Source organism: Ursus maritimus, unplaced genomic scaffold (assembly GCF_017311325.1).
Source record: "Ursus maritimus isolate PB19 unplaced genomic scaffold, ASM1731132v1 scaffold_4, whole genome shotgun sequence".
NCBI lineage: Eukaryota > Metazoa > Chordata > Mammalia > Carnivora > Ursidae > Ursus > Ursus maritimus.
This window is the reverse complement of record NW_024426552.1, coordinates 80,059,236-80,075,577: the sequence shown is the minus strand read 5'-3', so window position 1 is coordinate 80,075,577 and position 16,342 is coordinate 80,059,236. Positions and strand designations below refer to the sequence as shown.

The window sequence follows — 16,342 nt, the reverse complement described above, 5'->3', positions numbered from 1 at the left end:
ATTTAAAGAATTGAATTTTGTTATTTGTTACTTCGGTTGTTTCATTTTCTAGACTGGATGGTGAAAGTGAACAAGGGAGAAAAGTCAAAACAGCAGCACTAAGGGGGTGGTGGAGTAGCAATATATTGCAGAAAAGCACTTGAAGAGCCTCAGACAGACAGGCTGGCTGTTACAAGAACAATAGTTTAATTGTTGATGTAGCTTTGATAATCACTATGTCTTAAATGTAACAGATTCAATTGTTTAGACATGGAGTAGTACAAGTGTTTTAGAAATAAATTTTATTTTTTCAAATAGTTCTAGAATTACAGAAAAAAGTACAAAATAGTACAGACAGTTCCCATATAGACCACCCAGTTTCCCCTAAGTTTCCATTAGTGTGGTACATTTCTTACAATTAATAAAATAATATTGACTGCTATTTTTATTATTAAAATAAATTATTATTATTATTATTAAATAAAGTCCATGTATTAGTTAGATTTCCTTAGTTTTACCTAATGTACTTTCCCCCCCTAGGTTCCCATCCAGGATACCATATTACATATAGTTGTCATGACTTTAGACCCCTCTTGGCTGTGGCAGTTTCTCAGTTTTCCCGGTTTTTGATAACCTTGACTGACTATTTTGAGGAGTATTGGTCTGATATTTTGTAGCATGTCCCTCAGTTGGGATTTAGGTGATGTTTTCTTGTGATTAGACCAGAGCTATGGGTTGTGGGGGTAAGACCATGGAAGTAAAGTGTCATGTTCATCACATCATATCAAAGGTATATCATATCTGCTTGACAACATTGTTGATGTTGACCTAGGTCACCTAGCTAAGGTTGTGTGGTGTAAAAAAAAAAAAAAAAACACTTCACCATAAAGTCACTTTTTTTTTCTCCCTCCCCATACTGTATTCTTTTTTTTTTTTAATGATTTTTTGTTATATTATGTTAGTCACCATACAGTACATCCCCGGTTTCCGATATAAAGTTCAATGATTCATTAGTTGCGTATAACACCCTGTGCACCATGCAATACGTGCCCTCCTTACTACCCATCACTGGTCTATCCCATTCCCCCACCCCCCTCCCCTCTGAGGCCCTCAGTTTGTTTCTCATAGTCCGTAGTCTCTCATGTTTCATTCCCCTTCTGACTACCCCCTTTCTTTATCCCTTTCTTCCCCTACCATCATCCTAGTTCTTATGTTCCATAGATGAGAGAAATCATATGATAATTGTCTTTCTCTGCTTGACTTATTTCACTTAGCATTATCTCCTCCAGTGTCCCATGTTGCAGCAAATGTTGAGAATTGTCTTTCTGATAGCTGAGTAATATTCCATTGTATATATGGACACAATTTTCTAATCCAGTCATCTGTTGAAGGGCATCTCGTTCCTTCCACGATTTAGCTATTGTGGACAATGCTGCTATGAACATTGGGGTGCATATGGCCCTTCTCTTCACTACGCTGTATCTTTGGGGTAAACACCCAGTAGTGCAATGGCTGGGTCATAGGGTAGCCTCTTAACTTTTTAGACTCCACACTGTTTTCCACAGTGGCTGTACCAACTTGATTCCCACCAACAATGTAGAGGGATCCCCTTTCTCCACATCCCTCCAACAATTGTTGTTTCTTGCCTTGTCAATTTTTGCCATTCTAACTTCAAGGTGGTATCTCAGTGTGGTTTTGATTTGAATTTCCCTGATGGCTAATGATTTTGAACATTTTTTCATGTGTCTGTTAGCCATTTGTATGTCTTCACTGGGAAAGTGTCTGTTCATATCTTCTGCCCATTTTTTTATTTGATTATTTGTTTCTCGTGTATTGAGTTTGAGAAGTTCTTTGTAGATCTTGGATACCAGTCTTTTATCTGTAGTTTCATTTGCAAATATCTTCTCCCATTCCGTGGGCTGCCTCTTAGTTTTTTTGACTGTTTCCTTGGCTGTGCAGAAGCTTTTTATCTTGATGTAGTCCCATAAGTTCATTTTATCTTTTGTTTCTCTTGCCTTTGGAGATGTGTCATGAAAAAGGTTGCTTTGGCTGATGTCGTAGAGGTTGCTGTCTATGTTCTCCTCTAGAATTTTGGTGGACTCCTGTCTCACATCGGGGTATTTCATCCATTTGGAGTTTATTTTTGTGTATGGTGTGAGAGAGTGGTCAAGTTTCATTCTTTTGCATGTAGCTGTCCAATTTTCCCAGCACCATTTATTGAAGAGACTGCCTTTTTTCCACCGGATGTTTTTTCCTGCTTTATCAAAGATTAGTTACCCAAAGAGCCGAGGGTCCATTTCTGGGTTCTCTATTCTGTTCCATTGGTCTATGTGTCTGTTTTTGTGCCAGTACCATGCTGTCTTTGTGATCACAGCTTTGTAGTACAGCTCGAAATCCAGCATTGTGATGCCCCCAGCTTTGTTCTTCCTTTTAAACAGTTCCTTGGAGATTCGACCCATACTGTATTCTTGGAAAGGAAGTCACTATGTCCAGACCACATTTAAGGATTGGGAAATTATGCTTTATTTCCTTGAGGGCAAAGTATCTACATAAATCATTTAGAATTCTTCTGCATGGGAGATTAGTTTCTTCTGCCCCATTTATTTATTTATTCCATCATTTATTTATATCAGAATGGATTCATGGATATGTATTTTATACTTTGGGTTGTAATCCAATACTACTTTATTACTTTTATTGCTCAAATTGTTCTAGCATTAGCCATGGGGAGTTCTTTTCAGTTGCCACTATGTGCCATCACTGTGGTTTGTTGTTTTGTTTTTAGTAGGTCCTTCTAGCACTACAAGATGCTCTAAGGATCACCTTGTATATTCCCTGCCCTGGCCCTAGAATCAGCCATTTCTCCAAGGAGCTCAGGAGTCTTTTATTGAAGAATGGTATTAGAAACCAAGATCTCAGTGCTAGGTATGCTCATTGACACTGGGGGTCTCATTGCTTCTATGCTATCTCAATTGTCAAAGTAAAAAGATACATGTGTCTGTACAATATCTACATATACATATATCTAGGAATATTTCTGTATGTATAGAATACCAGTTTTGGCAACAAAGTCATTACTTCTCAGTGGACAAAACTTTCTCTGACTCAACAGGATATTTAAGTCCTATAACCTAAAATTTTACTCCAAAACAAAAGAAGAAAAGATGGGTTTGGGGATATTTTGATCCATTTGACATACAGGATTAATAAATATATTTCTCTTATAATCCTCTCCTTTCTCCATGTTTCTGCCTACTTTCCAGAGATGGCTTATTAAGTTTTATTCATTTCCTGGTAGGTAGTATGGCCAGGAAGTTTGCTGAAGTTGGCCAGAATAGCAGCTGTAGCCACAAATCTCCCTGGTTGACTTAATGCACTCATTTGAGCAGCTAATGGAGTTGGACTTGGGTGAGACTATCTTGTCTTAGGAATCTGACCTGGAGCTACCAACACCAGGTCTGCAGTGTAGAACCTACACCAGAGGGCCTTCCCTTTGTTCCCTCTGCAAGGAAGAGGAAGGGTCCTTGTGTTGGGGGAAGGTGTCTGCTTAACTATACCCCACCCCTTACCAAGATCACACCTTACCACCAAAAGGTTTCAGGGAAAGAACATCATTAAGGTACAACCCCACATTGAGCTGCCCCCACTGTACTTGGCCCACTCTGCCACCTGCCTGCCCACTAGCTCAACAAATATGGATTGGACACCAGGCAAAGGCTAGGCACAAGGGTACAGAGATGAATAAAGCTACTTCCCTTCAGAAGCTCCCAGTGTAATGAGCAAGACAGACATTTAAAGTACATAAGTAGAATATATTATGGTATGTAACATATTATAGCAAAGGCTCTTAGCCTGAATCCATGGATGGATTTTAGGGTATCCCATAAAATTAATTATAAAAGTTATATATGCTGGATATTCCCTATTTGTCACCCTACTACATCTTCTTTTCCCAGCTCTGTGTCCCAGGAAGCTGACCTCTACAGGGTCTGTTGAAGAGGTTCACTTGCCCATGGGCTTTTAATTGGCTTGGCCAATGGGAAGTACCACCAGGAAATCCAAAAGAGGGAGCGAGGAGAGTCGAGATATATATTCCCCCATCAGTGGTTCCATTCCTCTGCCCAAGGCCACAGCCCTTACTAGCGCCTCTCACTGTCACAGCTACAGTACTTCCCGGGTTCTTCTTTGCCCTTTATGCTTATGGATGGTAAATTCTTCCTGTTTCTTGCTAGCCCCAAGGACCTTCACCATCCCTACGGGGTTCCCTAAATCCTGCCCATATCTTGATAAAAGTGCCTACCTCAAATTCCCTTTAATTACTTTGAGTATGCAGAAACCTGAAAGTATGTGAATCAGATTCTGTGATTCAAAAGAGATCTGTGACTCAAAGGAAGTAAAGAAGGTCCTACGGGAGAGATATATACAAGGTGATGTAAATCTCAGAGGAAGGTATGCTATCCATAATTCTGCTGACTTCATAGAAGAGTGCTCCTCTCAAAATGCAAATCCAATCAAGTTATTCCCCTGCTTAAATCCTTCAGTGGCTTCCCACTGCTCTTAGAATAAGACCAAACTCCTTAATATGGCCCATAAAGCTCTGCCTCATCTGGCCCTCTCTTATCTCACCCCAAACATCCTTCCTTTGCTCTCTGTACTCCAGCCACCCTGGCCTTTGGGTTCTGCACTTGTGCCAACTTCCCTCCAGTCCTGTGTCCTCTGCACATGCTGTTACTTCTGGTCTGGAAAGGCTCCCCCATTATCTCAACTCAGTCTCCAGGCCTTGGCTCCAGTGATCCCCAGTCAAGGTCAAGTTCTTCTATCACATGTCCAGCAGGACCCTAAATCTCTCCTCTAGAGCACTTATCTCAGCTTGTGCCACATTCTTATGTTTTGTATTTGACATTTATTAATGTCAGCCTCTCCCACTAAGCTCCATTAGGAATGGAACCATGTCTATTTCTTCTCATTGCTGTATCGTCAGCACAGTGCATGATACATCAGGACGCTCATGAGTAGCTGGAGAGAAACAAATGACTAAAGGTGATATTTGGGTCAGACCATGAAGGATCACATTCCCAGGAAGCACAGAGTCTAAGATACCACCTGAGAACTCAGGAACTCTTGAGCCTGCTCAGTACATTGTACCTCGACTTTCTTAAGCAACAGGTGAAAGGCCCTTTGGTGCTTCCTTTCCAACCACAAGATTAAAATAACCCAGAAACATTACCTTGACGTCAATGGTGAGTATCAACTCGAACTGGCTGTAAAACTCCATGTGGCTGGGCAACTGGTACTCCTTTGCTGTACTCAGGAATGCCTCAATGTCGTTCAAGGCAACGTCAACCCCCTCTCGTGACTGGCACTTGTCTACAGCTTGGGAAGCCAAAAGGTAGATTCCTGCTTCACACCACTGGCTGACCTTTCAAAAGAAACACAGTGCTCTATGCCATTAACCTGACCACAACTCAGCCACCACAACCCTCAGAAGGCCTGAGCTTACCTGTAGTCTAGAAGAATTCTGAGACAATGGAAAATTGTTGTGGGACAGCATAAAGTTCATAGGTCTAACCACTGTTAACACAACTCTAAGATGGACAAACCCAAACTAATTTTACATCTGTCCACTTCTCAGGGAAGTCATCCAGTCAGTAAAAAGACTTGCATAAACATTCTTCTCTTTTCCACTGACAATAATTGCTACATCTCCAAAAGAAAAGAGTTAGGTATTCCTAAGTTTGGTCTAACCATTGAGGAATGTAACCAATGACTTTTCGGGTTTGCTTTCTAGGCCATTCATCTTGCATCCAAATTGGTTATAAGCGCATAGGGTGACAAATGAGGCATTAGACCTGGCCCCTACATGTCTTCCTAGGCAAGGGAACATCCCTCCTAACAAAAACACTCCTTTCCTCTGTCCACATTTGCTTTTACTGGCATTTGTTGGTCCTAGGGAAGCATCCAAGAATGCAAAGCTTTGTAACTCAGGACAGCAAAACTCAAACTTTCCAGAATGCTGGGATGAAATCAGATAGGTGATGAACTCTAACAATTCAATTTTTAAAAGACTTAAACAGAAAGACAGGGGCCCTTGTGCTGCCTGAATATTTATGTGGAAAAAAGCTGCCAGTGCAAGTATGTCTGCATTTCCATTTACCGTGTGACCTGAAGACCTACATAAAATAACTATACAGGGGGAAAAAGAGCAAAAGAGAGCACTCCAAAGTAGTTAGCTCTAACTGGAAAAATTACAGGCAACTTACATTTGTCTTTATTTTTTTCCTTAAATTACTTACACTGAATGTGTACTACTTATAGAATAACAAAACATAATAAAGATATTTAAAAATTAATGATTACCATCATGTAGTGATGAGGAAGTGAATGGGATGTGTAGATGTCCAGAGTAACTTTTTTCCTCCTCCTTCCTACATTTTTGGATTTTCAAAATAACGTAAATCATGCTTTGACACATACTCTATAATTTTACATATATACTCTATATGCATGATACATACATGCTTTGATCTATTTCTCTTGAACATCATGCCCAGATGTGTAGAAAACAGTAAGTTGGGTTCTTCCACAGAGTCATAGCAGATACTAACTCTCCCAGACACACACACACACACACACACACACTCCACACATCAGCATTAGGCTATTATCTCTGGAGCAGAAATGGAGTGAGGAAAACAGCAGCTGATCCTGCAGAGTTCAGCACACAGATCAGGCTGTGGACCAGGCCCTTCTGAGCCACTTGCTTCTGTAACAGTTGTATTTCATTAACATTACAATCCCTTTGGCATTGGGATGGCGTAAACAGCCTGGGTGTGTGCCCCCAGCCATCAGAGAGAAACAGCTATGGGAACGGAGCATGCTGACTCATGGCCATGAGTCACATGCTGCCTGCAAACAGCTGACAGGGAAGGCTCCAGAAGTCACTGCCCCTGCTGACCAGGCACCTGTCCCAGGGATCACTACTGAAGGACGCCAGGGGCTGTGCCCCTTCCCTGTGAGCCCTCTGCACACAGTGTTGCTGTCTAGTCTAAGGAGCCTGGGGTTTGGAATATGGCAGTCCTGACTTCAAATCTGCAATCCCCTATTTTAACTTCAGGTGTGGTTGTGAGCAATCACTTATCCGGCAGTTTCTCAGTGTCATCCCTGTACCACCTACACCAGAATCACCTGGAAACTTGGTGAAAATACTGATTCCTGGGCATCATCCTAGACTTTACTGAATCTGAGTCTCTGGAATGGCACATTATAGAATCTGCAATTCTAGCAAACTGGTTCTCACGTATTAAATATTGTGAACCACTGATCTAACCACGCTGAGTATCAGTTTCTGCCTCTATAAAATAATGTCATTAATACCTTCCTCATAGGTTGTCTTGAGGATTGAACAGATGACATAATTATGTTTCTGACAGGAACACAGTAGGTGCTCAATAAATGGCAGGAGTGTGTAATGGTCATTATTACTTAAGCTTCTTCAAAAGGATTGATGCATATATATATAAGGAGAAGCACTTTGCAAATATAGTGTTTGGTTCTCTGCCTGAAGGGGAATCATGGGGCCAGGCCAAAACACTCTCTAAGTCTACGTCCACATAGAGGAAAATGAACATTTGTTCATTCTAATGGGATATGGTGGGATGGTGGGGTCATTTTTGACTTCCAGTACTTCTATGACCTAGTATCGGCACCGTTTTTAATGCCTCTCAAGCACTGTTTCACATGAAGTATGTTATCCTCTCAGCAATTTTGTGGGGCAGGGAGGATGAGTATGATTAAGACTGTTTTACAGAAAATTTAGCAGACATCATGGTCCTGGCTTTGTTGTGCTCACCTTGTCCAGCTGTCTATGCAACTCCAAGGACTTTCCTAAAATGTCATATTTTTTCTTGTTTTCATTGATGAAGTCATCACAGAGGTGCCTGAGCTCTACACATCTGGGTCTGATGGAATCCACTGCGTAGTGGTGGCTTTGGATGAGCTGGTCCCCAATTATTGCAAGCAGCCGGGCCTTTTCCAAGGGCTCCTGTGAAGGGAACATCCGCAGCCAAGCATCAGAAGCCAGGTCATGGTGAGGCTGGTATTTGCCTACCGTGTGCTCCAAACCTGGAGGCTGCCTAGGGAGATGTCAGCTCTTAGGCTGAGAGTTGTGGCTACAGAACCTGGGAAAGCTCTGTGGCAGTTCAAGTTCTCCAGGAAGTCTAGCCTAGTCCAAGGTCACCTGCACTCTGAAGAAGAGCAAGCCACTCATTCAAATGTCTGTTCAGTTTTGGGCTAGGCACTGAGGATATAGGGTTAACAAGCTATGATTTTCAATCTAATGGAGAACTCAGATTACTAAATAAATAATACCAGTAATTCAACTATTACAAGTGTGATAAGTTTTTGGCAAAAGAGCATTAAGTGTTATACTGACCAGAACTGGAGACTCTGAATTCCCCTGCCAACTAAATGGGAAAGTAAAAGGATCAGACATGGGGCCCTGAGGGGAGAGAGGAATCGGCTGAATTTGGGCAACTAGTAAAGATCTGGTTTGGACAACTCTGTGGGAGCATGATGAGACTTAAGAAATATGTTTACCTAACCCCTTCTTGCAACTTACAGGCTCCAGGATTTCAGTCTGCTCTGACTCCAGGATCCAGCAACCACACCTCCTACCTCTCTCTGCATGGCTTGCTTTGTTCTAACCCCATGTGCCATGTTTATTTGTTTTGTTTTGTTTTCTTTTTAAGAGAGGGAGAGAGAATCCTAAGCAGGTTCCATGCCCAGTGCAGAGCCTGAGGTGGGGCTCAATCACACGAACCTGAGATCATGACCTGAGCCAAAATCAAGAGTTGGACACTTAACCAACAGAGCCACCCAGGTGCTCCCATGTTTATCTGTTTTTAATTCATTCATCACATACTACTGAGGAGCTGCTATGTGCCAAACACTGCCCTAGACGCTAGGGGTTTGGTGGTAATCAAGGAAGCAAAAATTCCTGCCCTCAGGAAGCTTACATGTTAATAGGAGACACAGGCAATAAACAATTAGATGTGTAGATTATATAATATCTTAGTGATGGATGCGTGCTATGGAGAAAGGTCAAACAGGGAAAGGAGGGTAGGGAGTGCTGGTGGAGGAGTTGCTATTTTAAGTAGGATGGGTGTAAGAAGGGCTCACTGCGAAGGTGCCATCTACAATGTCCATTGGGGAGGGTATGTGTTGTAATGAGTCCTGGGTATAAGACTGATGATTCACAGTCCTGTACCCCTGAAACAAATAATACATTATATGTTAATTAACTGAATTTAAATTTAAGGGAAAAAAAAAGATTTGTAGTTGAACTTGAAAGCTTAAGGAAAAACTAGACTTTACAGTTACTTCAACAAATTGAATATTTATTTAAAAATTAAGAAAGAAAGAAAGTGCCAAGCAGTGCAGAAATGTTAACATAACAGGCTGAGACTGCTGTCCTTGCAAGCTCTGCTTGCAAGGTTAGCCCTTGGGTGCCATCTAGGAATGTCAGAAGGGTACCTATCATCCCCTGATAAGAATGGTTCACCATACCTTAACTCTTGTGCAAACAATATGCTTTATATTAAATCCCTACTTTCTTTCTGGGAGTATGAAATTCTGGTATATGGCAGGCAGAGGCTACCCACATGACCGGTCCCCAATAAAAACTGGGCATTGAGCCCCTAATGAACTTCCCTGATAGATATTTCACAATGGTGTCACAACTGTTTGTGGGGTGGGAGGGCAGAATCCGGGGCAGGGATCAGGATCCCATGGGACTCCACTGGGAGAGGAATCTTAGAATCTTGTATCTGGTTCCCAACAGACTTTGCCCTATGCACTTTCCCGTGCTGATTTTGCTTGGTATCTTTTCACTGTAATAAATCATAACCATGTGAGTCTAATTACATGCTGAGTCCTATAAGTCCCCCTAGCAAATCTTCAAATCTGAGTGTGGGCCTGGAAACCCTTGACACAGAAGGCAAGGCCTAAAGTGAAGGACAAACTGTGCAGTACTTGACTGAGAGGTGGCAGCATGTTTGCCATGTTCAGGTAGCAGGGGGAGACCACTGTGGATGGAACAGAGGATGCAAGCAGGAAAAGAGGAGAAGTAATCAGGAGCAAGGGGGACTGGGTTGGGGAGGGCCCCGATGCTGTTCTGAGCACTTCAGCTTTTGCACAGTGTGCTGTAGGAAGCCCTAGAGGGCTCTGAGAAGGGGGTCTCATTCATATTTTTAAAAGAATTGCTCTTTCTATACTGTTGAGAATAACAGAGAAGAAGCAAATCAGGGAGACCAGCTGGTGGCTACCACAGTAATCCAGGTAGGAGGTATGGTTTAAACAAAGATAGCAACCAAACTAGCTCCTGCCTCAGGGCCCTTCCCTGGGATGCTTCACCTAAGGTCACTGAGGTAAATTCTTGGCTCACCTCTTCACAGGGCCTTCCCTGACTACTATATCTAAGTCACTCCTCGCAACCCACCCACCCAGGCCCTCCCTTTCCCTTCAGTTTCTTCTTCTTCTTTTTTTTTTTTTTTAACAGCACTTAACCTCTACCTGAACTTATCTTCTTTGTTTACTTTCACTTATGATTCTTTCCTCCTCCACCCACCCCTACCAACACACAAGCTCCATGAAATCACTTAGAAATATCTCATAAATATTTGATCAATCAAATGAATTAACCAGGGAACTAGAAGATGCCGTGATATACCTGGCTGGAATTGTGTGAAACAACATTGACCAGTGAGTGAGCACAGATGACTTCCATGTTTCCAAAGGTCTCCAGGCGCTGAGAGGCCACGTGCACCCTTAATGACCATGTTGAGCATCCCAGTGAGACACATTTGCCCTAGTTTAACTTCTTACAGTAACACAAGGAGTAATGATGATTCCAGGTGATAACATCCTGCCCCTCTCTTGATTTGCAGGGGTTTATGGTTTCAACAAACTCTAAGATGCTGCCCCCCTACTGGGCCAGTCATTCACCAAGCCCTGCAGAGCCCACATCCTTCTTAACAACTTTCAAATTCTGAACCCTCCTCCACCAACTCCTGAGATTGTCTGTTCCGGCTTTCATGTTTTCTGACCAGGACAGCTGGTCTCTTCGCTTTCCTTCAGGGTCTCCTTCAAATCATGCTCCATACTGCTGATGAAGCAGCACCTCCATTGCAGTGTCCCACCGTGTCTACAGCACTCCCCAGCCTCAAACCCTTCCCCAGCTCCCCATAGTCTTCAGGAGAGAAGTTCAAACTCCTGAGCAATGCACAGAGGGCCTTTCATTACTGGCTCATACCTGTGCCTCTCCCTCCTCCCCTTTCCTCGCCCCCATCCTCTGCTATAACCCAACTAATGACCTGCTCATAGCTCTCCAAATATTCAGGCAGCTTGAGGCCTCCATGGCTTCTCTACTTGCTCCCTCTGCCTAGAAACCCCCATCCTTCCCCTCACCACCCCCACTCCCACATCTCCAGCCCCACCTCCTGATGCACCTACACTCCTCTGGAGCCAACTCTAACATCACCTTCCAGAGTGCATCCTCTCCAGGAAGCTTTCTCTAACTCCACCATTTTATTTTGATGCCCCTCCTCTGCTCCCATAACACTCTGTGCCCTTTCTGGATCAGAGCAAGTACTTCGCTGTATTGTGATCACTGATCTATTGCCCACACTATGCTTCGGACCCTTGTGAGCATGCACCAGCTCTTATTCAACTTAAGACGCCTATGGTACAAATTAGGTACTTAAGAATAAATGATTGTTGTGTAAAACAAAACTGAGTAATAATATAGGAATAAAGTGACACAAATTAAGCAGTGGCTATTTTAAAAGGACTCAAGGATAAACACCCAGTGCATTCGGACTGCTCAGCAATGCACCGGTTGCCATCCCCGAGAAAAGGCTAGAATGCTAATTCCTCAGGCAGTGATATTTAACTGTTTTCCTCACTGCTGTGTCCTCACAACTTAGAACAGGACTTGGCATAGTAGGAGATCAACAAATATTTGCAAAGTGAATGAAGAATGGATGAGACGCTCTTACTAGAACTGCTCGGCCACTAGAGGTTGAACCTAAGAAACATTCCATAGCACAGAATTCACCCCCACTACCTCTGTGATGTTAATGACAACAGCTAATATTCACTGAGAGCTTTCTCCATGCCAGGCACTGCTCTGAATGCTTAAACTGACTGTTTTACTCCCTGCAACAAACCCTCTGACATAGGCCCCGTTTAACAAATGAGAAGTAGAGGCAAAAATGGCCCAAAGTGACCCAGGTAGGAAAGAGAAGAGCCAGGCTTCAAAGTCAGGCAGTCTGGCTCCAGAATCTGGTTCTGACCAACACACACAGAGAAAAATGGCTGCATTTGCTCTGCCTAAGCTTAGAGACCTCATTTGGTTGGATCAAACCTGTCTGATTCTAGTCAAATATAGAAGCATGAAAACTTGGCAAGGAAGTCTGTTGACTTTTTTTTTTTTTTTTTAAGTCCAGCTGCGAATTTACTAAGAACAGCACAAGTTTTCTGGGCCCAGGGAACTTCACCACAGAATATTTTCCAAGTGCTTTCTGGCGATGACAGCCTGCCCTTTGCTTGTCATGCAGTATCTCCCCCTTCAGAACTTCTTAAAACACTGAGATGTTGGAGGAGAGAGGAGCAATAACTTAGGAGCCACACTGGATGGCTGGAAGATCACTCAAATGAAATGACTGGGTACTAAAATAGCTTCCAGATTCTGACCACCTACTATGCTCCAGTCCTTATGAAGCCTTTACCTCATTTCATCTTCACAGGGAATAGGGAATGATTACTATCAATTTTATGGCTGGGGAGATGTGTTCAGAAAGGCTAAGAGACTTGACTAAGGGCACACGGCTGGCAGTTGTTAGAGCAGAAATTTGAATCCAGTTCTGTCTGGCTGCAAAGCCAGTGTTTTGTCACCTTCCAGCCCTCTTGGCCTCTTCACATGTGCTATAAATGATGGCTGCACAGCCATGACTATCAAATCCTTCAGGCGCCTACAAAGAACTTGACTGTAAAACCTCCAAATATCAGCTTATTTCTTAGTCTATATAGCATCTGTGGAAGAAAATCAAGTGACAAAACCACCAAAGTCAAAGAGAAATAATGAGAAAGAAATGGCTGAAATCTGTTGCTCTGATCACAAGCTGGCCTGGCATCTTTCAGATGCTGAAAATTCTAGAAGGCTGGATAGTCAAGTTGCAACACGTAATTCAGAAATCCTTAGTGTAATAACAGCTTATTTTTCCCCAGAATCTACTGCTATGACAGATGAAAGATGAAAGTGTCTACTGTGAAAGAAAATGATGAGAAAGGGTGATGCTCTATGTCAAGGAACCCAGAATAACCCACAGATAATGGCACTGGAATGAAATATACATGTGGGGACGTGGGGCCAGATGAAACAAGAAAGGCAGAAAGTTAATGGTTGTGGAAACTGAGCATACACATGGGAGTTAATTGTACTAGTTGATCTACTTTTGCGTGTGTCTGAAAATTTCCATTAAAAAAAAAAAAAAAGTCATGCCCCTCCAGCTAGATTACATCCCTAGGAGGTTAATGATCTGGGTTCCAAGACTTCCTGGACATGCACTGTAACTGCTGGCCCCTGGCCTTGTGGGGAGAGGTCAAGACTAAAATCAGGTTGGTTCCCCTGCCTGGTCCATGTCTGCTCTCTGCTGACCCATCACCAAGGGCCCCCGCATGCCTTAGAGCCAAAACCCTACAGAAAATTCTGCCCTGGGTTGCCTGGGTGGCTCAGTTGGTTAAATGTCTGCCTTTGGCTCAGGTCATGATCCCAGGGTCCCTGCTCAGCAGGGAGTCTGCTTCTCCCTCTCCCTCTCCCTCTGCCACTACCCCCACTCGTGCTCTCTCTCTCTTGCTCTCTCTAATAAATGAAAAAAATCTTTAAAAAAAGAAAAAGAAATTTCTGCCTTAAAAGACGTAAGAGTGGGAGCTGAAACCACTCTTGTTTCTCAGAATTAGAAATGAACATTCAAAAGATTGTTAAACCAGGGGTGTCCGGGTGCTCAGTTGGTTGAGTGTCTGACTCTTGATTTCAGCTCAGGTCATGATCTCGGGGTTGTGGGATCAAACCCTGGGTGGGGCTCCACACTGGGAGTGGAGCCTGCTTGAGATACTCTCTCCCTCTCTAAAAAAATAGAGATTGCTAAACTATCAAACCAGAAAAAGATAAAAGAACAGGCTCAATTAGCATGCAGTAGAAGTCTGATTAGTGAGTTGGTTCAGAGGTTACCCATGAGGATGATATCATCATACAGAATAAGGAAGTTGGCAACAACCCAGATATCAGTGAGTGGCTATGCCGGGAGGAAAGCTGACCCCTGAATGCTGAGTGTAGGACAAACCCAAGCAGGTTTTTGTGGACTCTAGACAGACATCGCCTTGTTCCTTTAACACTTTACGGGACAAATGGAAAGATTAGCGAAGCCTTAAAAATCATCTGAAGAAACACTGCCTTTTAGAAAGCTGAGGGAAGACATGTTAAAAAGGTCCTGGTTATGATAGGATAGTTTTGTTTGGTTCATCTAAAGGCAGAGAAATAGGTCTACTGCATCCTTTAGAAAATAAGTAAAAAAACAGGGTAAGTAAGGCACAGAACGGGTAAAACTAATATGCCTGGGCTCTGCAGGTCATCTGCTGTGAGTCAGTCTACCTGGTTCTGGTACTTTGCCTGTGAAAGATCAATCATGGGTTCACAAAGCAATCTTATGTTCCATGACCATAGGTTTCTCCCCTAGCTCTGGTCAGCAATCTTTAAAGTATGTAGCAAAGATCTCAAGTCCCAGAAGGGGGTCAGAAAAGAGAAAATGGATGTAGATCAGCCACACTACTTATTATTTTTTTAAAGATTTATTCATTTATTTGAGAGAGATAGCACACATGAAAGGGGGGAGGGGCAGAGGGAGAGGAAGAGAGAGAATCTCAAGCAGACTCTGCACTGAGTATGGAGCCCAATACGGGGCTCGATCCCATGACCTTGAGATCATGACCCAAGCTGAAATCAAGAGGTGGATGCTTAACTGACTGAGTCACCCAGGTATCCCTCAGCCACACTACTTAAAATCCAACCCAGACTACCCTCCAATAGGTTCCACTGAAAATAAAATTCAGTCTTCACCACCTTGTTCCTTCCTGGCTCACTATGTTCCAGACACATTCCTTGAACTCACCAACCTCATTCTTGCCTCAAGAGTTTCGCACTTGAGGCTTCTCTGCTCTGTATGCTATTCCCCAAATCATTGCATGGTTATCCAGAGCACAGATCAAAGGGCACCTTCTCAGAAAGACCTCTCCTGACTACCTGAGCTGAAGCAGCACCCCCAGTCACTCTCTCTCATATCCTGTTATTTTTTTCATAACACTTGTCACTATCTGATACTATCACTTATTTGATTACTTTTTACTCAACACTCTTTCTCCAGTAGAATGTAAACTCTATGAAAGCAGGGTCTTGACTGTCTGGTTTGCCACCATATCCACAGAACCTAGGACAAGGAATACGTGATGATGAATGAATGCCTTCCTTACAGGTGAGTAGCTACTTTCATTCATATATATGCCATGACCATATTTGTCAAACCCAAAATATAAGGAATGGGCTTGATGAGGCTTTTTTTCCTAATATATGAATGTATGCAAGTGAAAATATGTAGTATTTTTTTAAAAAAAAAAACTAAAATTACGTAAAATTGGGACTATCTTAGAGAATCTGGGACACAGTCATCAGATACATGAAATTCGATTTTTTTTCATTGTTTAATAAATGTTTCTGATTACTCATGGCTACAGTACGAAAATGTTTAGTTGTCAAGTGATCACTGGAACAGAGGGGTGCTCAGAGGAAGGATGGGATTCTTGAGTGAGCGTCTGGGTGCACAGATAGGTTCGTGTGTTCACACACGTGTAGAAGCACCTGCAGTTCAGAATCTACAACTGATACCTCTTAGGGTCAGAGTGAGCCTGGTTTACATTTGTTCCTTGTTCTTTGGGGAGAGGAAGGTATGTCTCTAACTATAATGTACATGTCAATCACCTGGAGATCTTATTAAAATGCAGATTCTAATTCTGAGGGGGGTGCCTGAGATTCCACATTTCTAACAAATTCTCACTCAGGTGACATCTATGCACCAGTCAGAGGATCACACTTTGAGAAGCAAATCTCTCTTACTATGAAATTACCATGTGGGAAACATGCATTTAGATAAGCTCAGAGAGGAAGTGCTAATCTTCAAGGACTCAGTGCCCAAAAGACAAAACATAAGGAATCTAATTTGAGAATAGCAAAAAGGAACTTCTCTAAAAAGAGAGG

At 42.7% G+C, this 16,342-nt stretch overlaps 1 protein-coding gene across 1 annotated transcript in view; it reads right to left on the bottom strand.

The window, feature by feature from the left end:
• The window catches only part of MCF2L2 (MCF.2 cell line derived transforming sequence-like 2), a 253,980-nt gene that overhangs the window by 126,874 nt on the left and 110,764 nt on the right, over positions 1-16,342 (bottom strand). Inside the window, exons 11-12 of the mRNA XM_040621737.1 lie at positions 7,829-8,020; positions 5,207-5,398 (exon numbers count right to left, since the gene is read on the bottom strand). Of these exons, the coding sequence (XP_040477671.1) occupies positions 5,207-5,398; positions 7,829-8,020 (384 nt within the window). The remainder of the gene's footprint in view (positions 1-5,206; positions 5,399-7,828; positions 8,021-16,342) is intronic.